At 40.8% G+C, this 26,176-nt stretch overlaps 2 protein-coding genes across 2 annotated transcripts in view; one reads left to right on the top strand and one right to left on the bottom strand.

The window, feature by feature from the left end:
* Window positions 1-26,176, top strand: part of dcun1d3 (defective in cullin neddylation 1 domain containing 3) — a 140,678-nt gene that overhangs the window by 18,611 nt on the left and 95,891 nt on the right. The window lies entirely within an intron of this gene.
* kcnj12a (potassium inwardly rectifying channel subfamily J member 12a) lies at window positions 2,015-18,003 on the bottom strand. Its single transcript, XM_061966200.1, has 2 exons — window positions 17,605-18,003; window positions 2,015-3,854 (listed from the first exon to the last, which is right to left on the bottom strand). Exon 2 carries the CDS (start codon window positions 3,759-3,761, stop codon window positions 2,460-2,462), a length of 1,302 nt encoding a protein of 433 aa, XP_061822184.1. The 5' UTR covers window positions 3,762-3,854; window positions 17,605-18,003; the 3' UTR covers window positions 2,015-2,459.

Below are 26,176 nucleotides of genomic sequence, written 5' to 3'. Positions count from 1 at the left end.
AGACATTGTGACCATTTCATTCATTTTATGGTCCTTTCCTGAGCTTTCAGTTCAAGTTTGCTTTCTATACACACTGTCTTACTGTATGTAACATTATAATTAAACAATGGTTGTTTATTTGTATTTTGTGAACATAACTACAGTTTAAGGAATGTGTATAGTCAAATAATAATCAATAATTAGTTTTGCTAAACATTCAGTGGGGGGGGGGGCACTAAGTATGAATAACTCATTGTTTATTGCTTCCATCCAAGCTTTGGTTTCATGCAATTTATCCATCAGCACATGGCTAAAGTGCAGTTTTTAATTATATGTCACAAAAACACAGGATTGTGCTGTTTGGTGTTCATGTGTATTTTTTGGGACAGAAGGGATAATTGACAACATTTTAATTGTAACACTTTGTCTTAAGAACATATGCTGACAATTAAATATACATTTAGGGTCCGCTGTATTAAGTTGGCAATTAAACTATCTCTTGTAACTCAGTTAAGATTGTATATAGTAATTTGTTGCCATGTTTTCCCTTTCATAATTAGTCAATTTAATTTAGAATACTTGACAATGAGCTGATCTCTTGCCAAAGAAATACATTAGGGTCGTGGGGGCAGCAGCATAAGCAGAGAAGCCCAGACTTCCCTCTCCCATTCCCAGGCCAGCTGGGAGACATAGTCTCTCTACTGTGTCCTGGGTCTTCCTTGTGGTCTCCTACTGGTCAGACTTACCCTAAATACCTCCCCAGGAAGGCGTTTGGGGTGCATTCTGACCAGATGCCTGAACCACCTCATCTGGCTCCTCTCGACGTGGAGGAGCAGCGACTTTACTCTAAGCTCCTCTCAAATGACAGAGCTTCTCACCCTATCTCTAAGGGAGAGCTCTGCCACCAAAAGGAGGAAACTCATTTCGGCTGCTGGTACCCGTGATCTTGTCTTTTCGGTCATAATCCAAAGTTCAGACCATAGGTGAGGATAGGGACGTACATTGACTTCCGGCTTAGCTCCTTTTTCACCAATCTCTTTACACTCAGCAATGAACCGATCCAGTGAGAGCTGAAGATCCTGGCCAGATGAAGCCAGCAGGACCACATCATCCGCAAAAAGCAGAGAACTAATCCTGCAGCCAACAAACCGGATCCCCTCAACGTTTTGACTTTGCCTAGAAATTCTGTCCATAAAAGTTGCAAACAGAATCGGTGACAAAGGACAGCCCTGGCGGAGACCAACCCTCACTGGACTTACTGCTGGGAATGCAGACCAAGCTCTGAAACTGACACCAGAGGCACCGCCGCCGATGTCCACGCAATGCTGCAGAGTCTTGTCAACCACGACCACTCCATAGCGATTTATGTGCGAGAAAAAAGTGTGTTAGAAATACTTTAAATATTATATTTTATTTCCCCCTGACTTTATTGATTATATGCATAGATTTATTCATAAAGAGAGGATTAAAAATTATTTTCTCACATTATATTTACTTGTTTATAAAGTTGATCTTTCTAAATGCAATGTGGGAACATGTGTTTGACATAATGGGTCTTGCTTTAATAGGTTTCCTCCCAAATGTCCAAAAATCCACTCTCTATTTTGTTTGCCTGTTGATTAAAAGTTATAATATATTACACTGAATAGTATAATATATAATAATGGTTTCTTACTGTAAAATAAGTGCTTCTAGGCGAATTCATACAGTATAACATCACCCAGTACAGCATCATGAAAGTAAATCTTCTCAATGGACAATTCCATAAAAAATAATTTGGAAATAATTTAAATTCGTCAATGTGCAGCTTGTACAGCAGTATAGATTTATTAACCACTAAAAATTGCTTAACACAAAGCCATTGTCTAAATAGATGGTTTAGTATTTAGAAGGTGAAGAAGGACTCCCTTTTCTGATATGGTAGGGCAACCTCTACATGTTGCATTGGAGTTAGTATGTTCCCTCAAAAGTGCAAGTAATGTTGGCAATTTTGGGAATCCCAACTTAGCCCAAATAAATATCTGATTGTGTTGTTGTCGGCGGCCCGTGATCAGGTGTTAAAGTATGGCTCATTACACCTGAATTTTCAATGTGTCACTGAACTTGTGTCCAGTAAATTGCACAATAGGAATGTTGTTCTCAAGAAAAAGCACATTATACTTTTCAGAGGTGCTTTTAGCAACTGAGATTACACTCAAAATATACCATAACTAAGAAATGTATGTACACAATTTGTCATAGCTCAGTGTGCTATTATAACACTCTTAATTTAAAGTGAGCGTGTGAAAAAAGATTCAAGTTTCCATGAAGGAAGGTCTTTCCCTAGACGTTTTCTTGATTGTAGACACAATTTCTTAAACTGCATACTCTTGGTTTTCCACATTCCTTACATTTATGTCCTCTATTTTCATATCCGGTCATATTGGTCTGCTTTTCCTATGGCACTTTGCATTGTTCTGCATTGAACAGTTTTTAAGGGGTCATATTTCAGACTCTCTTCGATAAGACCTTTGGTCCAGTGTCCTGGTGGCTTGTAAACGTTCAAACTCATGCCGGCTGTTCCGGTCCGGACTGAGGTTTGCCAGTGCCCTACTTCCACCACCAACATCCTCCTCCTCATCTTCACGGTTGAGGAACGCTAGCTCATTTTCGTAGCAGAATGTGTTCGAACTGGGTACGAGGAATTTGTTTTCCACCATGTCCTTGGCACTGCATCTCGGGGTGGATGGGACCTCGTAAGTTTTATGAAAGTGTGAGTAATCCACTTTGTAAAGGTTCTTCTCCTCAAACAAGACAGGCTCAAACCTGTGGCCCCAAAGGATCTCGGAGGCTAAGTAGGAACTGCGTGCCTGAGTGGTCATGGCTGTTGCTTCCACCATCCCCTCCAAGATCACAACAATCTCAAAGTCTGATGTCTCAAGGTCCTGTTTGTTGATCCCGAAAAGGGGACTCTCCTCATCAATCTCATGGAGAATAGAGATAGGTGAAACCAAGAAAATCCTGTCCAGGCCTTTGTCAAAGCCCACATTGATGTCTATTTGGTCCAGAGGTATATATTCCCCTTCATCTGTGATCCGAGGCTTGATGAGCTGTGCCCTGACGTGCGCCTCCACAATGTGGCTCTTGCGAAGGTTTCCCACCCTCCACATGAGACACAGTTTACCGTCCCGCATTGCAATGACAGCATTGTGGCTGAACAAGAGTGTTTGTGCTCGCTTCTTAGGCCTTGCCATCTTGGCCATGATGGCACCAATCATGAAGCAGTCAATAATGCAGCCTACTATAGACTGGAGCACCACCATGAAGACCGCCACTGGGCACTCCTCAGTGACACAACGGTAGCCATAGCCTATTGTGGACTGTGTTTCAATGGAGAATAAAAAGGCAGCCACAAATCCGTTCACTTGAAGGACACATGGAGTGAAGTTGTCGTCCCCAGCTGGGTTATCCAGATCCCCGTGCAACAAAGCAATGACCCAAAAGGCCAAACCAAAGGCAAGCCAGGACATCACAAACACGAGAGTGAAAACCACCAGCATCCATCGCCAACGAATATCGACACATGTGGTAAAGATGTCAGCCATGTAGCGCTGCGACTTGTCGTCCATGTTGGAAAACTGCACATTGCACTGCCCGTTCTTTTTGACGAAGCGGTTGCGACACTTGCGGCGTGTGTGGATCTTGCCATTGCCAAAACCGTTCATGCCATGCATGGTAGTGAGGCGGAGGCCCTCTTCCTCGGACGACACGATGCTGTAGCGGTTGATCCTTCCAACGCTCATGCTCCCGGCAGAAGGATCATAAGCAGACGGGCTGGCCTGCAGTCCCAGTGTGGAGTGGGAGTGCGGAGGGAGTCTTGTGTTTCAATCCAATCCCTATGTAGAGGAAATAACAGTAAGTTCAGTGAACCCATGAACAAATAAGATGAAAATACTCACTACGGACATCTCGAGCTGTTTCAAGCCTAATCAGATGATTTGGGATTTGTGGCAAGACTGACCTCGCTTGCATAAACAGGGTGTGTATGCCATGGGGCGGTATAGCTCGGTTGGTATAGTGGCCGTGCCAGCAACTTGAGGGTTGCAGGTTCGATCCCCGCCTCCGCCATCCTAGTCACTGCCGTTGTGTCCTTTGGGCAAGACACTTTACCCACCTGCTCCCAGTGCCACCCACACTGGTTTAAATGTAACTTAGATATTGGGTTTCACTATCTAAAGCGCTTTGAGTCACTTGAGTTTGGGTTTGAAAATATTTTACTTATTCTCACCGTAGCTCTCCCTAAATACCCAATGTCAAAACCCAATCATCCCTTGCTGAAGAGTCCTTATGTATGCAGGTGAGAAAATACATTCACCCACCAGACGTTATTGGGGTTGAGTGGTAACGTGACAGCCATTGCTAGCGTTTGACTAGGCGTTACAAAATATGAAAGGATGTTATTTCTTACACCAGAGGTGAATGCAAAGTCTATAAATTGTTCGTTTTCATTGTCTTGGTCGTATTTATAGCTTTATCAGCTTGGTGCCATGCAGACATGACACATCCAGCAGACAAGCTTTTCTCTGTTCTTTTGTTACCCAAACTGTCTATTGTCCTTTCAGAAGAGTACTTCTGTTAGAGGGTATGGGATGCCATGTGTCTTTACACACTTGCACTCAGTCCCAATGGGCTTCTTTGTGTGACACGTATTCCATGGACCTGCAGTACTAGATGCTGCATGCCCTATTTTGTACAATTTGGCATATTAATCATTTTGAGAGGATGCAGTACACCTAAAGCTTCCTCTCACGGTGCCAAGCCTTGAATCACAAACTTATTTTAATTACTGTATTAATATAAATACAGTATAAGACAATCTTGAATGTGAGACTTTTTCAAGACCACATTATTTTTTATCATAGCATGTTTTCAGTATCAATCAAAACACATTTCATCATATTTGATTAATTATACTGGGCTGTGTTCACATTTGTGATCCTGTACTTTGTTTTGTATGGTGGTCGATAGGACCCAACATGCAAAAACATTATAAAACACATGCCAGACCTGAGGGATTACATGAGCGAGATGCCCAGAACAAAGTTGGTGCAATGATAAGCGGAGTTGGGTATCGGCATCAATGGGAACCGTGTCTTACAGTGTGATTCTCCCAGATCTGTCCAGATATTTAATCGTTGATTAATATTTTCAATGCTCAGTCCATTGACCGGAAGATATAGCTGCCACAACTGTATAAGCGCTAACTGTGTACCTCCATACTTTGTGTGGAGTCGCTTTGCTGAGTCAATAATCCTCCATTACTGCAATTAAACAATGTTTCTTATGAGTATTGATATGGAGGTCTGGAGAGCAACGCTAAACATGTTACACACAGAGTAAGAGCAGGGGCAGGCATGCTAATAACTAGCTTTAAAGAACACAAGAAATAAGTGCGTAGTAAAGTTTTAGAAGCGTAGAATCGAAGTACGTTATAGCACTAACTAAGCAGATATTAAGAGGAAGTTAACAAGTAGATTAATAACAGTTGGAAAGAGCACAATATAATAACAACTGACTCCTATATTGTCTTTTAGCGGCCACTGCCAGGCATTCATGTAAGGGGAAGACGGATCGATCCATAAATCAATAGTGTTGATACAATGGGTTGTAGATACTGCAGGGATGAGATGGATTTTTCTATTTTCTCAACATCTTTTTTGGGGATAATTTTTTAATGTTTACAAAATCAAGGAATAAAGCCCTGGACACGGGGGAACTTTAAGGGGAAAAAACAAATAATTTAGTAATAGATAGTTTTTACTTTGATTTAATTATTATGTACCATTGACTTTGTTTTGATCAAACATTTGTATGGAATACAAGCAGATAAGGAACTAGATTAAATATTGTGTTGACATTGTTACACTGTCAATAGTAATCACTATATATACATTTAGAAATTACAATTAATACATGTTATCGGTATTGGCCGATTTCACTCATTGATGATCGGAATTGGTAGCAGAAAATCCTGATTTGAACATCCTTATTCAGGATATGTGTAAATATTTTTATTAGGTTTTTAAAAAATTAAGTGAAACTTTTGTCAAAGTGTACTTTATATTCAAGTTCAAAGAATGGATATTTATATACTGGTTGAAACTAGTCCATAGTCCATTCATAAAACATTTTTGACCCTGCCTCTTAAAAAATTGGGAATTGAGAATCATTGGGAGCATGAATCGGAAACGGAATCAGAACCAGAATCAGAGTCGCCTAAATTCAAACAATTCCCAACTCTAACGATAAGGTACAATTTTTTATGTGTTTGTTAACGTTGTAAAAGTAAGTTAGTGTATATTATTGTCAAATATTACACTTTAAGTCTTTAAAAATTGATATTTCCCAGGACTGGTGCCTCGGTAGCCTGTCTAACTTCTGCTGTGTTTCGTGAACTTTCAGCATTTCTCTCAGACAGTTGTTTCTGTGTTTATGGTTTTGGATCATTTCTCTATTTGGAGCATTTGGAGATTGCTGTGCATTTGCCCCTGTCGGCCACTTTAGATTTGGACAAAAAAAAAAGAAAGTAAATAAAAAAACATACACACAGAGTGATACCCAACTACTGTGCCACGGCACAATTCGTATGCCAGGAAAGATCACGAGGTGTGCCACGAGAAATTATCCAACTGCACTTAATTTGTACAAAAATTATGATTTGTTTACAGTGCATCCGGAAAGTAAGATGCACTGTACTACAAATAATGTATATTTGTTCATCTATCCATGCCAACAATGTGTCATGACAGGCAGAACAATTAAAGGCTGTTCCTCTAGATGGCAGAATGTACATAAATAACTTGTTACATTTTTATTTGGTGGTGTGCCATGAGATCTTTCTTTTCTTTTAAACTCAATAAAGGTCAGTAAAGACTGAATGAAGGACATGATTGATCAGCTTATATAAAATATTCCAAAACATAAACGGTCATTTCGGTTAGCAATGTTTAGATTGCACTTTGTATTTTAACCTACTCAGATTTCTCCAAAAGCTTCTAAGATGTTATTTATCTTGCTGTAAACCTTGTTGGTTTTTCTTGGTTTATGTGTATAAACCTCCATATTTGAGTCAATCAGATGCAAAGTGGGACTTAAGTTTGAATACCTGAACACAACTCTGCTATGTGTTGAAATGAGTAGCATGCAGATAACCTGGACATTACAATGGATTTTAAGTCTCGGGTTAAAGGCTTTTCCCTATGGGAGGTACACTATGGCCCCCTATGGACACAGACTGCTTTTATTGCCTGGCCACAGCCGCTTTGCCTGATTTGGGCCCTGAAGACTTGACAGTTCACTCATGTGCACTCCCAACTCCCAGGTGCACGACACTGTGGACTATTGGTGACGTTCCCTGCATTTGAGCCAGATTACTTCAACCAAGAAGAGGCTTTACTTGTATCAGGTACTTTAGTCACTCGTATCAGGCCAAAGGACATCTGAAACATGCTGAATGTCTTTGGCCATTACGACAGCATATGTTACATAACTCGAGACCATTTTCAGGCTGAACTTGACGTATACACTGAGCAGCCCTCTGCTGTGAACAGATATAGTCGTGGCGCAGTGGAAGAGTGGCCGTGCGCGACCCGAGGGTCCCTGGTTCAATCCCCACCTAGTACCAACCTCGTCATGTCCGTTGTGTCCTGAGCAAGACACTTCACCCTTGCTCCTGATGGGTGCTGGTTAGCGCCTTGCATGGCAGCTCCCTCCATCAGTGTGTGAATGTGTGTGTGAATGGGTAAATGTGGAAGTAGTGTCAAAGCGCTTTGAGTACCTTGAAGGTAGAAAAGCGCTATACAAGTACAACCCATTTATCATTTATTTCACAGTGCAGGGTGTCCAATGTGTTGCCTGAACACAAGTAAAAACCCTCTTGGAGTCCTTGAAATCATTAGATACAAGTATTGTTATCAATGCAACCGATGTTTTCAAGGATTTTAAATCAAACTGTTAGGATGAGAGGTGATTGGAATAGTTGGATAGGGGTTGAAAATACAATACAGAGGGTCTCTGCAGGTTTCAACAAGTCAAATTTAAGACTTTTTAAGACTTTTCAAAGAGCATAATGAATATCATTTAAGACCATTTCACATCCATACGGACAAACAAGCGCAAGGACATAAAGGAAAATCAGAGGGCCAAAATTAATTGTAAGTATATGTATAGTATATTCATTGCTTTTTCACATTGAAAAGCAAACAAGTTACACTAACTAAATACTCCAGAAGCCTCTCTTGTGTAAACTAATTAAAACTAATTAAGAATAGCCATTTTCCTATCTGTGTTGGCCCTGCGATGAGGTGGCGACTTGTCCAGGGTGTACCCTGCCTTCCGCCGGATTGTAGCTGAGATAGGCTCCAGCGCCCCCCGCGACCCCGAAGGGAATAAGCGGTAGATAATGGATGGATGAATGGCATTTTTCAGATTTACCATATAAGTGTTTTCTTGCAAAAGGTGCAGTGTGCCTCACATCAAGTGTTCCCATGTAACAACAACCAGAATGTCAGCAATGGTCAAATTCAAACAATATATTGACTGTTAGTCCACCTGCTAAAGCTAAATGGTTATCTTTTGCAGTGAAGTGTTAGAAATGAGCAAACAGATTAAAACATCTACAGTATCTGCGCAAAGTTTTGAAAAACAAACATTGTAGACAAAGCGAATGTCTAAAAAGAACAAAGGGGATTATGGCTTGCCAGCCTCAAACAGAATTTGGATTTGAATTATGTGGATAACATTCAAATTTGCTCAGGTCATTTTGTATGTATGAATACATTTTTACCTGTTTGTTGTGAGTTTTTTTAAAACAAATTGCTAGTACACAAGGTCTAGTTTTTATTTAAGCAAATCTTCATTGCTTTCCTCACCCCACCGTAAACTGCGTGTAGACACTAAACAGTCAACCTGTATAGCTTTTAATGTCAGTTGCTGCATAAACTTGGAGAAAAGATTAGGCATGAGAATCTGACCTGAAATTATTGGAATAAATAAAAATATATGAGGATTATGTTTTTTATAGTTTTACTGCTGTAAGTACACTACTATCACAGATAAATTAAGAGTGTGCTTACTGTATGTAATAGAATGGTTCCACAAGTAGACATCTCATATATAAATCTCCATTAGCAAGTGGTGCCACTTTTTTTTTTTTTTAACATTTGTATATTGAATTTTTTTTGGACGCAGTTAACAGAAATACAGTACAATAGGAAACAAATATTCTTTCCCCCCCCCCCCACCCAAATAAAAAGAAAAATCAGTCAAATAAGGACAGGCAAATATTGATATATAGCCACAGACATCTGCACTTCCGAATAGCCCCAACATGGTGCAGCAATACACAAAAGCAAACAAAAATCTCATCAATCATCCACAATTCCACCATGTCTCAATCGGGGCCAAACTGGAGATCAGTCTCCTTTACATATTTTAAGAAAGCACCCCATACTTCTTGAAATTTTACAGAATAATCATTCAATGTCAGCTTAATTTTTCTTCAATTTAAGGAAATAAAGAATATCTCTGATCCAGCGGGTGTGATAAGGAGGAGCTGCAGCCTTCCAGTTAAGCACAATAAGTCTTCTAGCTAACAAAGTAGTGAATGCCACCAGATTATTTTTGGATTTGCTCAGAGAAGATGACAGACGGGCTACGCCGTATAGTCCGCTTAGAGCAGTGGTTCTTAACCTTGTTGGAAGTACCGAACCCCAGCAGTTTCATATGCGCATTCACCGAACCCTTCTTTAGTGAAAAATAAAATGTAGTTTTTTTTCAAATTCAAGACAAAGTATATGTTTTTGGTAACACTTTAGTATGGGGAACATATTCTAAGTAACAAGACTTAATTTAGAGTTTTTTGGACACTAGGGGAACATATTCTGAGTAACAAAGACTTAACTTAGAGTTATTTGGTTAGGGTTAGGGTTAAGGCCAGGGTTAGAGGGTTAGGGTTATAATAAGGCCATGCCGAATAAGGCATTAATAAGTACTTAATAATGACTAGTTAAGAGCCAATATGTTACTAATTTGCATGTTGATAAGCAACTAATTAATGGTGAATATGTTCCCCATACTAAAGTGTTACCATGCTTTATTACTGGTGCACAAAATGAACCGTGCATGAACATCACCTTGTTCAAACAACAAAACCAACAGTGCATAAACTCACAACAAATTACACACCTGCAAATCAGTCTGACTTCTGCTGTTGCCGTATCCGTAATACGCCAATAGGGAGAAGTTTTTATTTACACGATGAGTCGGGTGTGTTTTGACCTCCGCCGAACCCCTGAGGCCGACTCACCGAACCCCTATGGTTCGATCGAACCCAGGTTAAGAACCACTTGCTTAGAGGATTCAGTTCATTACTTTCGCCAATTACCCAAGACAAAATATTACAAATTTATTTCCAATAACTGCACAGGGATGCGCAAAGCCCAAACATATTGTATCAAGTTAGCTGGAGACTGTTGGCACCGATCACACGATTCAGATATTCCGTCATATATGTTAGCTAGTCAAACCTTGACATAATAAGTATGATGAATTTGCTTGAATTGGATGAGGCTGTGTCTTGCACAAAGAGAAGACTTATGAACTTTACTTAAAATCTCTGTTCAGCTATCTTAAGATAGGGTCACTCCTAAATCTTTCCCCCAAAGTGACTTAATTGAATTAAGAGACTCAGGGCATAAAATAAAAATTTGGTTATAAATAAGTGTAATAGATCCTTTTAAATTTTGGAAGCAGTGTCAGAAACACATCTAAAACAGTCAGTTGATTAATCTGGAAACCTGGGGAAAGTATTGCGAACAAAAATCCAAAACTGTAGATATCTAAAAAAGTGTTGATTAGGGAGTGAAAATGTATTACAAACTTGCTGGAAAGAGGCAAAAGTATTGTCAGTGTATAAATCTTTGCTGACCATCTTAAAAAGGCATTATCGACAAGAGTGGGAGGGAAAACATGATTAGCAGTGATGAATGCAAGGCTAGTCTGCAAGCCAAAATAGCGCTAAAACTGAACCCAGATCCTAAATGAGGTTTTTACAATTGGATGTTTTGTAAAAGCAAATGTTAATGAGTGAATGGGAGAGTGAACCAGAGCCCTAAGAGATACTGGTTTGGTTTAGTTTGCCTCCATAACTAGCCATAACAGAGGAGGATCAAATGTTTAATTTTTGCAGTCAATATTTAAGAAGTTTAATGTTAGTGGTCCAGTAGTAAAACCTAAAGTTTGGTAGTGCTAATCCTCCCGATAATTTAGGTCTCTGCAAATATTGCTTACGTCACTTGTGAGTCTATTTATTTCAAAGGAAGTCTAAAATCTGACTATCTAAATTAGGACTGAAAATTGTATACATTGGAACACATAGGAAAATCGCAGAAGTACATTAATTTTAACAAGAGTTCACATGAGCCACTGTAGATACATTAAATAAGGACCAGCGAAAAAAATCTGTGGAACAAAGTTGGCTTTTTAAAGCTCTGCAAGCGTATGTGTGACCTGGACACCCAAGTATGTGAAACTTTGCGAGGCAATTTTAAAGGGAAATTGGTGCAGAGGATATTTTTTAGCAGCAGAATTTACAGGAAGTGTTTCACTTTTCCACAAGTTCAATTTGTAACCAGACACATGTCCAAAAGCTTGGAGAGTACTTAAGGCAGCCGGGACCGAGACGGAGATGTCCGAGACATATAGAAGGAGGTCATCTGCACAGAGAGAGACTTTCACCTGCACATTGTGTCTACCTATGCCCATAATAAGCGGGTAGGTACGGCAAGAGCATAAAGAAATGGGCTAAGGGGGAAACCCTGCCCCGTGCAACAATAAAGGCAAAACTATTCAAATTGAATACTTTTTGTCCTGACTGAGACCTCAGGAAATGAATATAGAAGCTTAATCCATTAAATAAAACTGTTACCACAGCCGAATATCTCCAGGACATAAAATAGATAATTCCACTCCACTCGGTCATGCCTTCTCAGAATCCATAGATATCACTGCCTCATCAACATCTTGCCTCCGAGCCATGGCCGCAGTGAAGTCGGTAAAAAAATCGAAATCCTCTTGCCCATATAGGATAGCGGAGAAGCCTCACTCCCCAGTCGTAGAATCTGGTTCCGGACTTGAAATAAAATCCCTCAATCAACGAGCGGCCAAGGAGGTTTGCCATCTTTAGCCCTAGCGCGCTGGGTCCGGTGGGCACAGTCCAACATGGGCTTGTCGTCAAGGTTCAGCACCTCCTGCAAGAATTGAGCAGTGAGATCTTGGGAAGACCAACCACTCGGATATTATTCCACCTCGAGCGGCTCCCCAGATGATGGCATTTTTTAGCGAGATCCACGGTGGCAGTTGGCTTGTTGACGTTAGCGTGGAGTCCGGTCAGCTCGTTAGCATTACAATTAGCTGCGAGCTATAGGCTAGCAACGTCCCCCCTATGGTACAAAATAATTCTCTTGAATGACTCCATAACAGCCGCCATCTCTCCCCTGACAATGGATTTAAGACTGTTGAGGATGTTGGCTCGCATTTTGTCCATCTTGACATGTACTCCCTGCTATGAGGTGGCGACTTGTCCAGGGTGTATCCTGTCTTCCGGCCGAATGCAGCTGAGATAGGCTCGCGGGGACGGATGTACAAAAGAGGAGTGAGGGAAGCCATCTACGCAAGGTTGAAAACCCATTCCTGAACAAAGGAGGCGGTCTGCAACACCACCTATCTCCCACATACAACACTGTTCTTTTCACCATTCTTCAAATACTCTGCAATTTAACCTACAACAAATAACAGGAGTTTGAAACATTCTGGCCACATTTGTCCCCGCGACCCCAAGAAGGGAAAAGCGGTAGAAAATGGAAGGATGGATGGACATATACTCTTAAAAGAGGGCAGTGTTGATGACCGACTCCTTCATGAGATCTGGATCCGAAGACACACGAGGCCTGGAGCGGCCAGACTTGTCGGATTTTCCTCGGCCAGACAGTATGCATGTTTTAAATAAAATTAACATTAATATATTTTTAAGACCTTTCCAAGTCGTATTTAATACCTTTTATGAGATTTTATCAGAATTTTAGAGGCTTTAAGGCTTTAAATTGAAATTGTTGGAATTAAGACTTTTTAAGACCACACAGATACATTGGATACAATTTTTTATACAATAATTGTTATTCTCAGGGCATTCAATCTATCCCAACAGGACTTTTAGGTTTGTCTGACAAGACGTTTCGCCTCCCATCCAATTAGGCTTCATCAGTTAATGCTCATATACTTAGATTGGTCAGATCTAGTCTTAGACTTAGATTGGTCAAATCTGGTCTAACGGCTAGTGCTAAAAAAACAAATATTTATACTCCAACACCAGGTGGGTGTGCCTGGGCAAGGATGTTTCCGTCCTATCGTAATGACAAAAACAACGGTTGAGATGCAAGCGAGCAATCCTACTGTCAATACCAACGACAGTCGTTGAAGTGTAATTTCCCCTCATTAGCATTGAGGTATTGTGTGGCAGAGCGATCGCTGTGAATCGACCAAGACCAGTCCAAAATAGTCGGAATCCCCCACGTTAGCATTCCATTCAGTAGTAAACAAATGGCACAAAGGAGCGTCTGTGGCCAGAATGTTTCAAACTCCTGTTATTTGTTGTAGGTTAAATTTCAGAGTATTTGAAGAATGGTGAAAAGAACAGTGTTGTATGTGGGAGATAGGTGGTGTTGCAGACCGCCTCCTTTGTTCAGGAATGGGTTTTCAACCTTTTGTACATCTGTCCTCCCTGTCTAGAATCTGTCCATTTCTGTACAGGTAGACAGCTGAGTTTCGGCCTGACGAGTTCGCCCAACTATGCTGTGCCGTTGGCTTAGGAGTTGTTTTGTTTCCCCCAATGAATCAGTGCTTTCATCATTACACTGGATTTGTGAGTGTGAGGTGTCTGGTCTTTAGGATGCACTAGTGACTAGTCTCTGTCTCAGGGTGTTGCCTGGTTTGATGTGTACTGGGATGTTGTGTTGGTTAAACATTCTTCTGAGTTTATTAGATATCCCTAAAACATATAGAATGACAATATTTTTGTGTCTGTCACCTTTTTGCTCCTCATCCACTCTGTTCTTGTTTCTTCTCGAACTGGATGCACTTTTCACAAACGACTGCTGGGGTAACCACAGGTTTTGAGGGCTTCCATCAAATGCTTATGCTCTCTCTCTTCGGCCTGTAGGCTGTTGGGAACATTATCAGCTCTGTGTTGTAGGGTTTTGATATCGCCCATTTTGTGTTCCAATGGGTGGTGCGAGTCAAAAAGTAGGTATTGATCAGTATGTGTGGGTTTTTGGTAAACTCCAACATTAATGCCCCTGTTCTCTCCAATGTGGACATCACAGTCCAAAAAATAAATGATGATATTTTTCCAATAATAATATCACCATGCAGCGATTATGATATATTACGAGGGTAAACGTACCAGTCTCAATACATCACAAAATATTATCATAGGGGAAATGTACAAAATGCAACAATTTTTCTAGGACTGACAAAAAAACCCTCACCGCTAGATATTAAATTAAAACATTTACTTGACAGATTTATTCATATAACTGTATATATTTGTTTGCGTAAGCTAACCCGTGATTTGCTGAACACAAGAAAAAAGGCTGAAAATTTGCCAAAATATGCACCAATTTTTCTGAAAAATACACCACATGGTGGCGCTGACAATAAACCCTATCCATCCATCCATTTTCTACCGCTTGTCCCTTTTGGGGTCATGGCCAATAAATATGAAAATTCAATTTGCTTCACGAGACACCCACTGTAACTTTGGAGTGTTTATTTGGATCACCATAAAATTTAGAACACACCTTTAGGAGACTGACAAGCACATGTCTGTAAAATTTGAGCAAGATTTATTGAAAAATATGGCCGCAATCAACCTAAACGTCATGGGTGGTACTTAGCAACTAAGTACTGTAAGTCAATGACCATTTTGTCAAATGATTATAAAACTTACCAGAGATCTGGTTTTTGTCAAAGTAAAGTACAGTAAGTATAGTAATATATTAAGTACAGTAAGTATAATATAGTAAGTAAGTACCGTACATCATACCAGCCCCCAGGTTCAATTCAAACCTGAAAAACAACTTTGGGAGAAAAAATATTTTTGCAGCAAGTTCCTAAAAACGCTAGAGTGCTCCTGTTGTATAAAGAACTCGGACCAAAGTAAACAGATTGGCAGATCCTTACATTGACCTTTTATCCTTGCAAACAAACGTTGAACATTGGGGTCCAAACTTAGAATTTACATAACTGAGGCGTTCCTCAAAGCACCCCTTAAGTCCTCTCCTTTTTGGCAGTTCCTCATTTTTGGTAATGGGATTTATATAATCAAGGAGTTGCTTTTGCTTGTTTACTTCTACAGTCAGTAGTCATTTGTTCATCTTCTTTAGTTGTACAAGTGTTCCTCGAGGTTCTATTTTAGGTCCTCTCTTTTTCATCATTTGTGCTATTCAACTGGTGGCCCTAGAATTTAGTTTATAAAAAAACTTGTGAGGGACTCACAATTTGACAGAAGGCCCTTACGAACTGCAGAGCGCTCCTGTAACGCTGTCAAAATCCATCCATCCATCAATTTTCTAAGCAGCTGAGATAGCACCCCCCGCTGTCGAAATAAATCGACCAAAATCAAATGTCTATACTGGTTCTCCGGAGTATATAAAATAAGACTAATAGAGACGGGAAATGTCCGACCCCTCAGTCTTTTGCTTTCTGGAAATGTGGCCCTTTAATAATTAAGTTGAATATCCCTGACATAGGGGATTTCACAAAAAGTTAATATACAGTCATGTGACTGTATGTGTCATCCCTATAGTATCCATGATAATTGCAAATATTCTGGCTTTAGAATGGGAATAACACTGTGATACTAACACTATTATGCAGTGTAAAGAGACTTGATTATGATAAAGCTGTTGTATATGATCCTAATTAAATAATGAAACGTTGGGTGAGAATGAGACACTCAAAACTTTAGGATTCATTAAGGGGAGTACATCATCGTCACTGGGTGTGTGTGTGTGTGTGTGTGTGTGTGTGTGTGTGTGTGTGTGTGACATCCTTTTTTGCTGAGCATCTTCTCATGGGGGCTCAAGAGGGGCCTGGAAAGGGAGCTGAGGCCACTGATTAGGTTGAAAAGAATGTATAATTGGATGTGCAAAAATAATAGCGGGGTTGGGAAGGGGCAATGAGTGAGAGGGGGCACTTCATGTGAAGGCGAAGTAGGCATACAGAAAACTGAGCTCAGCCACTACGACACCAGCCTAGCCCACCTCCCTAAGGCCATTGTTTAAGGGAGTGCCTAAGCTCAGGTGTCATTGTATTTTCCTATAGCTCAATGTGCGCAACTCATCTCTTCTCAAGTGACCCACAGGTATTTTCCTATAGAAAGCAACACCACTTAACACGCAAAGATACTGTCTGATTAGCAAGGTCTTACGTAAACTGCATTGCTTGCTTTGTGAATGCATTTGGAAGCAGTGTGTTTGCCTGAGCGCTCCTCCTATCTCCCCTTGCTGGGGTTTCAACTCAGGTGGCTCCTGAGAGAGGCACTAGTGAGAAGTGTTCATTTAGAAGCAAGTCACCCCATGTCGTTGCAGCAGCTGTATAATTCTTAACACGGAACAAAAGTCTGATTTTGTTTTGCAAGACGCACCTGTAGCTTTTGAAACGTTTTGAACAGCAGATGCTCATTTGTGCATTTTCAATGGAGTGCCTTGCGCCCATTCAGCTGAATGACCCCCCCTAGCCCCAAATCCAATAATTAAAATGACCTGTGTAAAAGCTTAAAGCCCACTTTGGAAACTAAAAGCAGAGATGAAAAACAGGATGAGGTCATAGTGTGCAACATTTTTCTATGTTCATCGAACTGGTCGTCGGTTTCTGTGGGCTTTGTTTATGCACTGATAGAAGAGTACACAGGCCTGTATATGTTATTAAACAAGTTTTTGCATTAGATCCGCTGAAATAACAGCACACCTAAATGATCCATCTTGGAACCTGTGGATATATTATTTAATTTATTTGTTGCTAATATAATTTGCCATATTTGTTTGTACAGCTACTGGCCACTACATCGACACATCTGCATCATGGCTTGTGATCCAGTGCAAGAGCTGGCACCAATATTCCACTTGCATTTCATTTAACAATATCATGGTTTGCCGTAACAAATAGATTTACACTGTCACACTAAGAGATGTTTGAAGTTTATTTTGCAGCATAGATAAATAGTTTCGTGGTGTTTTCATAGAAGTAGAATGGATGACAGCATATGTAATGTGAGGCCTTACGTTTCCTATCGGCAGACAATCAGTATTATCAATACAATGAATCAATTCAAACTAGGTTTTATTATAAACCTCTATAAATTATACTGTTGTTTTCAATGGTGACAATAGTTTTCTTTCAAGTGCAATTGCATAGAAAAATACTTCGTTATTATAACAAGTATCTATATTTTCTTAGCTGTTTATTGCTGATTCCTATGTATAGTTAATAGCTGTTGCTACATCGCAACACATATTACACGTCTCTTACCTTTTTAGTTCCACCTGTCCTCTCCCAGGCTGCACGCAGGACTAAAAGGTGCGATCTTCTTGCCTGGCGTCCATGTCAACCAAACTGAGGCATTCTCAGGCTCTTTTCGCAGCAGCTCCTCTGTCTTGTGTTTTAGTCTAATTCCCAAGTAGGGTGACACATCTTCCTGGGTATCATAAGACACCCTTTACATTTCTTCATCCTTGCTGGCAGAGCTTCTACTCGGTCCGAAGAAGAAAATGTGCAGCAAAAAAACTCTCCAAAGTCGCCTACTTCTGTATATCCCTTTTTTGTGTATCTTCTCAATCAAATCCTTAGAGTCATCTTCTCCGATGTGAAGTTAATCCCTCTCAGTTCTCATAAGATTGTCCCTCAGTGCTTATTAAGTGAACACCTCTCTCTATCAATCTTTGCAATCTGATCTAGTTGGACTGCCGCGCTCACTCTCCCTCTCTCTCCTCTCTTTTCCTCCCCTCCCTTGCAATAGTGTCACAGAAGCTGCCATTTACAGCCTCCCTCTCCCTCTCTTTCACTCCATCAGCCCCCTTCCTCTATCATGGCACTACCAGTTGATGGCAACTTGATGCATCATTCACAAAACAGAGGCTGACAATCCCTACGTTGTGTTGGATCAGTCCAAAGTAAATAGAGGAGATGTGATGAAGATGCGGAAACTTCCCACATCAAATTAGGAGCACAGACTTTGCTGAGCCCATCTGCTCTGCTTCTACCCAGGAGTTAAGTCCTGTTATCACACCTCCATGAATAAGAGCTTATTCACAAGAGACTCTCTCTCTAGTCTATCACTCTCTTTCTGAATGAAGCACCTGTCATGTGCAGCATTAGTTGTACGGTTACAATTTTAGCTTATCATAGTTCATTTTCCTGTGTGCTGTGCATACATTAACAGGAATAAATGCTGGAAATTGACGACAAGAATATAAGTTGGTGTATTACCTGATTCTGATGACTTGCATTGATTGGAATCAGACAGTGGTGATGATAACGTCCGCATTTTCGAATGGAGGAGAAAAAAAGTCCTCCTTTCTGTCCAATACCACATGAAAGTGGTTGGTTTTTGGCATCTTATTTGTCCATCTTCCGTACTCCTTTGTATACACTTTACAAGAAATACATTGTCGGCAAACTCCGTAGCTTGCTAGCTTGTGCACGCCAGCTTTCTGAGACTCTTATTTTGGTAGCGCAGGCAGGATGAAGCAGAGCTTTTATTGTGCAACTGTGCAGTCGGTCTTTGGAGTTTTGACGACAGGTACGGCGCCAGAGTCTGTTGAAATAAAGTGTTTCTCGCCTTCCAGTCGGTAATTTTAATGAGCTGGCAGCAGCCAGCGTCATCTCAGAAGACCCTCGGGTGCCGTGAATGTCAATCAAGTGACGAAAGTGACGTCATAGTGAAGATTTATGATCGCTCATTTTTAGGACTATTTTTTTAATGCCTGGCTGGTGATCGACTGACACACCCTCCGAGATCGACCGGTAGATCGTGATCGACGTAATGAGCACCCCTGCTCTAAAACATCATGAAATCGAAACAATAGGTGGAAGGTACAACTATCTAACCTGACTCTCGCCAGATCCTTGTATTTCGCTGAGCTCCACACAAGGATCTGGGACTTCTCAATAGGGGATGTATTTCAGAAGGCGGGGCCTTGTAAAAAAAATATCATTGTATGTTGCTGCTTCTTGATCTTAGCGCTGCTTTCGATACCGTCGATCATAATATTTTATTAGAGCGTATCAAAACACGTATTGGTATGTCAGACTTAGCTTTGTCGTGGTTTAACTCTTATCTTACTGACAGGATGCAATGCGTCTCCCATAATAATGTGACCTCGGACTATGTTAAGGTAACGTGCGGAGTTCCTCAGGGTTCGGTTCTTGGCCCTGCACTCTTTAGTATTTACATGCTGCCGCTAGGCGACATCATACGCAAATACGGTGTTAGCTTTCACTGTTATGCTGATGACACCCAACTATACATGCCCCTAAAGCTGACCAACACGCCGGATTGTAGTCAGCTGGAGGCGTGTCTTAATGAAATTAAACAATGGATGTCCGCTAACTTCTTGCAACTCAACGCCAAGAAAACGGAAATGCTGATTATCGGTCCTGCTAAACACCGACATTTATTTAATAATACCACCTTAACATTTGACAACCAAACAATTACACAAGGCGAATCAGTAAAGAATCTGGGTATTATCTTCGACCCAACTCTCTCGTTTGAATCACACATTAAGAGTGTTACTAAAACGGCCTTCTTTCATCTCCGTAATATCGCTAAAATTCGTTCTATTTTATCCACTAGCGACGCTGAGATCATTATTCATGCGTTCGTTACGTCTCGTCTCGACTACTGTAACGTATTATTTTCGGGTCTCCCTATGTCTAGCATTAAAAAATTACAGTTGGTCCAAAATGCGGCTGCTAGACTTTTGACAAGAACAAGAAAGTTTGATCATATTACGCCTATACTGGCTCACCTGCACTGGCTTCCTGTGCACTTAAGATGTGACTTTAAGGTTTTACTACTTACGTATAAAATACTACACGGTCTAGCTCCGTCCTATCTTGTCGATTGCATTGTACCATATGTCCCGGCAAGAAATCTGCGTTCAAAGAACTCCGGCTTATTAGTGATTCCCAGAGCCCAAAAAAAGTCTGCGGGCTATAGAGCGTTTTCTATTCGGGCTCCAGTACTATGGAATGCCCTCCCGGTAACAATTAGAGATGCTACCTCAGTAGAAGCATTTAAGTCCCATCTTAAAACTCATTTGTATACTCTAGCCTTTAAATAGCCCCCCTTTTAGACCAGTTGATCTGCCGTTTCTTTTCTTTTCTCCTCTGCTCCCCCTTTCCTTGAGGGGGGGGGGGGGGCACGGGTCCGGTGGCCATGGATGAAGTGCTGGCTGTCCAGAGTCGGGACCCGGGGTGGACCGCTCGCCTGTGCATCGGCTGGGAACATCTCTGCGCTGCTGACCCGTCTCCGCTCGGGATGGTGTCCTGCTGGCCCCACTATGGACTGGACTCTTACTATTATGTTGGATCCACTATGGACTGGACTCTCACAATATTATGTCAGACCCACTCGACATCCATTGCTTTCGGTCTCCCCTAGGGGGGGGGGGGGTTACCCACATATGCGGTCCTCTCCAAGGTTTCTCATAGTCATTCACATCGACGTCCCACTGGGGTGAGTTTTTCCTTGCCCGTATGTGGGCTTTGTACCGAGGATGTCGTTGTGGCTTGTGCAGCCCTTTGAGACACTTGTGATTTAGGGCTATATAAATAAAGATTGATTGATTGATTGATTGATGTGATTGGATAAACCACTTGTCCGTTATCTTGAATGACGTGCTACTTCAACCACTCACACCGAAATCAACCCGTGACGCTGATGAGAGCGACGCTGGGGAATCCAAAACAGAACAGCCGACATATTGGATAATGACAGAGCGAATAGTTAGAGTGGTTTGAAATTGTTGAACGTTCGGGAGAGACCGTGTCGGATATGCTTACGGTGCTTTCGCTTGATAGGGAAACTCGAAGACACTCTGTTCACTTTTAAAAACTGAAGAGGAACCGAGTTCTGAACAGTCATCTCCTTCGGCGACAGCGACATCAGAGAGCAGGGGCGCCGCTGGGGATTTTGGGCCCCATGAAAAGAATCTTTACAGGGCCCCCAACACAGTGTCATTATTTTTTCTGTATTATAATTTCATCATCATTAGGGGCCTCTCTGGGCCCCCCTCCATCATGGGCCCCTAGAATCCGTCTCCTTTACCCCCCCTTTTCGGCGCCCCTGTCAGAGAGTGCAAAGGTGTCTGTCGCACATAAACGGGACAGACAGGCTCCATCGAAATTGTGTCCCCATCCCCCGACACGTACTGTTACCCCAGCTCCTAAACTACTGAATTAATATTCGATGGATTCGACAAAACAGTTGCAATAGCAGAATCAATGTCAGCACGCGACTCCTCACTGCGTGGCGCCATTGTTGTTTGAATCAAACAGTCGCTTCGGCGCTATGTCACATCTAATGAAATCCCGCCCGGCAATCCTGATTGGTTAATTATTTTTTGCTATCTTGAAGGAGTTTGCATTGCCCTCGAGCCCATATCCTTGTGTGGAGCTCAGCGAACTGCAAGGATCTGGCGAGAGTCAGGTTAACAACTATCTGCATCACAAAGACATCTCCATATGTGATAGTTTCAGTCATTAAAAACTCAAAAAGGTTTAGTCTAGTTTTAGTTGACAAAACTGAAAAAGGTTATGGTCTGGCTTTAGTAAAAACATTTACAAAAAATGTAAAAATAGCTTAATAATAAACATTCAATTATAAAAGTAGATAAGACATAACTGGCACCCACCGCGTACTTGAGCTTTAGGACCTTTCTTTTTGAGCAATGGTCAAACCGAGAATGTAACATACTGCTGGGTTTGTTTGTTCTTGTGTGTGTCTGCACTCTGCAGCTAACTTCAGAGAAGCCTATATATATATATATATATATATATATAATAATTTCTACAACTCTTATTTTTGGTCACAAAAAATATTCATGAAGTTTGGTTCTTTTATGAATTTATTATGAGTCTACTGTAAATTTGACCAAATCTGCTGGGTCAAAAGTATACATACAGCAATTTTAATATTTGGTTACATGTCCCTTGGCAAGTTTCACTGCAATAAGGCACTTTTGGTAGCCATCCACAAGCTTCTGGCAAGCTTCTGGTTGAATTTTTGACCATTCCTCTTGACAAAATTGGTGCAGTTCAGCTAAATGTGTTGGTTTTCTGACATGGACTTGTTTCTTCAGCATTGTCCACACGTTTAAGTAAGGACTTTGGGAAGGCCATTCTAAAACCTTATTTCTAGCCTGATTTAGCCATTCCTTTACCACTTTTGACGTGTGTTTGGGGTCATTGTCCTGTTGGAGCACCCAACTGCGCACAAGACCCAACCTGCGGGGTGATGATTGTAGGTTGTCCTAAAGAATTTGGAGGTAATCCTTATTTTTCATTGTCCCATTTACTCTCTGTAAAACACCAGTTCCATTGGCAGCAAAACAGGCCCAGAGCATAATACTACCACCATCATGCTGGATGGTAGGAATTGGTGTTCCTGAGATTAAAGGCCTCACCTTTTCTCCTCCAAACATATTGCTGGGTATTGTGGCCAAACAGCTAAATTTTTGTTTCAATTGACATATTTTACAATCAAGCAAAACGCAACAAAAATTCAACAAGCATGGCGAAAATTGAACATAAATGTTAAAAAAAACACCTACAATCTGATATATCACTTTTCTGCAGAACTTCATTGTAAAAATCTGTTTCCGTCTCTGTCCCTGACACCCGTATTTCAGGATGGCCGCTCTGGAAACACTCTGTGGAAACAAAACCCCGCCTACACTGCTTGGTGCCTTTTCTGAGCTGCTATGAAGCAGATTACCGTAATACCCCGTAAATCACTGAAAAGCGCAGATTCCAACCATTACAATACTTTATATAGTTCAAGACTTACGGTAATTTGAAAAAAGCTCAGCACATCATTATGGCGGCTACAGTTTCAATGTTAAAGGTCTAAAAAAGTTACTTGAGAACATCCGGCGGGTTTGATTGAGAATCTTAACAGGCCGTATGCGGCCCTCAGACCGTAATTTGTCCAGGTCTGCTTCAGACACATGGAGACCGGCAACACATCTGAAATGCTACATTTCCCTCCAAGTTATACACTGTCACTTAAATAGGGGTCAACATGACAATGTATTATTTTACACTTGCTGTCTAACCAAATGTCCATGGATGTCAGACACACAACATTAACACAACAGTAACACATAATAAACTGACGTTAGTACAAACAAGTTAACTTCTGTCTGAAGCGAGGGCGAGCAGCCCATTTGCACTAGAAGCAGTAGTACTGTAAAGTGGAAAACTTTAAGCTTACTTCTTTGCATTTATCGCATACCAATTGTCGAGTAATTGTTTGTAGAGATGTGTATTAAATTCGGTACTTTTAAAGGTACCAACCGAATTCCGTCTGTGCTATCGAATGCTAATTTAGGTAAAATCCCACAGTAGCATATTGCAAACATGCTTAATGGACAGCACTCAAAAGTAAGGCTCCAATTTTCCAAATGTGCTCGCTTTATACTAATTAACATTGCATACATACATGGCGATTTGACACTTCCACATTTGGTAATGAAAACTACAACTAAGATGCACATTACAATCAAACAGCTGGTGTGTAATAAATACATTAATTTAAGTATAAGGTATCAGTGCAATTTAACTAATGTGATTAATCACAAAAAAAATATGATGTTAGATGTGCAAACTTAACTAAATCATGCAATTTATTTTGAGTCTACAAGCTCACTTACCTTAACTGCTATACGGTCAGTGATCAGATCAATGTACAGTATACAAACATTTGTACGTTTGTACAAAATGAGTGATGAATGGTGTGATCGCTCGCAAAGTTCACTCCCAAATACAGCCTGAAAGAACTTTGGATAAAACTGTTTCCAATTTTTGTGCAAATGTATGGCGTGCATTCAAGTTAAACATTTAAAAACGTTCCTGGATGACATTCTGACATTTGTGTACAAATATTGGGATCTTTTCTTAAGCAAATTTTGACTAGGCAAACAAGTAATCGCCTGTGATTAATCATGATTAATCCAAATTCCAAAATGTGATTAATCTGATTTAAAAATTAATCATTTGACAGCCCTAGTGTAAACACTTTGCATTACTCAACAAAAGACTGACACGTTCAACCTAATGGAAAAGGCCACTTCCTGACTACAGCAACTCACCTAGGCCAAACTGAAAGGAATGCATACTTGCAAATGAGACACAAAAGTGTAAGAAAACTAAATATATAAACTGGACAGCAAAGTTAATATTATTAGCTCACGGTTAAATGTTACATAAAAAAGGTATTTTATTTAAAAAAAATTAACATTTATCAACAAATGAACTGATGTGGGATCTGAGCAAAGGATGCCATTGTGGCTTGTGCAGCCCTTTTGAGATACTTGTGATTAAGGGCTTTATAAATAAACTTTGATTGATTGATTGATTGATTGATTGATTGATGAACACACACAAAAGTAGTGTCAGTACGTGGACTGTGAGGGTTTTGTTTTCCCGAGATGCAAGTAAAGCTGAATCGGACATGGCGTGAGGGTAAGGACATATTTATTTTAACACTAACAAAAGGAATAAACAAAAAAGCGCACAAAGGCGGAAGTACAAACTTGGCTAATGGGACGCTACAAGGTGTGTGTGTGTGTGGGAGGGGGAGGTTTGGTGGTAGCGGGGGTGTATTTTGTAGTATCCCGGAAGAGTTAGTGCTGCAAAGGATTCTGGGTATTTGTTCTGTTGTGTTTATGTTGTGTTACGGTGCGGATGTTCTCCTGAAATGTGTTTGTCATTCTTGTTTGGTGTGGATTCACAGCGTGGCGCATATTTCTAACAGTGTTAAAGTTTTTTATACTGGCACCCTCAGTGTAACCTGTATCGCTGTTGATGAAGTATGTGTTGCATTCACTCGTGTGTGCGTACAGAAGCCGCACAGTGAGTCTGAACGATGTTAGAACGGATGAAAAGCGGAAGTGCCGATATCTCGTAGAGTACGTTAAAGGCAGTGCATTTAAGGCACGCCCCCAAGACTGTGGTCCGGGTGGACGAGATATAATGACTGATGAACACCTTCGCTCGATAATGAAGGTTGCCTCAGCTCAATTCCTGAGCCCCGACATTAATGAACTAGCATCCAAGAAAAGATACCAGGTATCTGGCTTGGGCACATCAGATTAGATCAGTGTGTTGCAAACTGAGCAGTTTAAAGTCCTGAATGGTTGTTTTATTCATTGTTATTTTATTTTCAAATTTATTAGCCTGTGGAAAAAGTTAATGTTGTTATTTACCTCAGAAGGCTGCAAATAGAAAAGAGGCATTCAATTTGTATTTAAATTGTATTTGATATGCCATTGATATTTTTTTATTATTATTATTATTATTTGAAACTCGATTTTGCATGTCACTATAAAGTTATATAAGCCTTGCTTGTTCAATATTCAATGCAAAACTTGTTTGGGTCCCTATTAAAAGGCTAATTTGTTCAACCTTGGCCTGCGGCTTTGTTCAGTTTTAAATTTTGGCCCACTTTGTATTTGAGTTTGACACCCCTGCTCTCGAGTGTATTTGTTTTTTCTTACTGATGGATTATATTTAAAGTATGTCCAAACTGCGATGAGGTGGCGACTTGTCCAGGGTGTACCCCGCCTTCCGCCCGATTGTAGCTGAGATAGGCTCCAGCGCCCCCCGCGACCCCAAAGGGAATAAGCGGTAGAAAATGGATGGATGGATGGATGGTTTCCCACCACCAAGCTCCATTGTTGACGCTGCCGCCATATTTTATTGCACGCCCAGTGGTAGTAGGTGGGACCGAACAAGAACGACACAGAAGTTGACATCAATGTTACTTTCTAGCTATTCACAGACAGATTACACGCACAATAGGCAGCAATGTTGTGCA

Source organism: Nerophis lumbriciformis, linkage group LG11, assembly GCF_033978685.3.
Source record: "Nerophis lumbriciformis linkage group LG11, RoL_Nlum_v2.1, whole genome shotgun sequence".
Taxonomy (NCBI): domain Eukaryota; kingdom Metazoa; phylum Chordata; class Actinopteri; order Syngnathiformes; family Syngnathidae; genus Nerophis; species Nerophis lumbriciformis.
The sequence above is the reverse complement of the archived record's forward strand: the minus strand, read 5'-3'. Positions and strand labels throughout refer to the sequence as shown.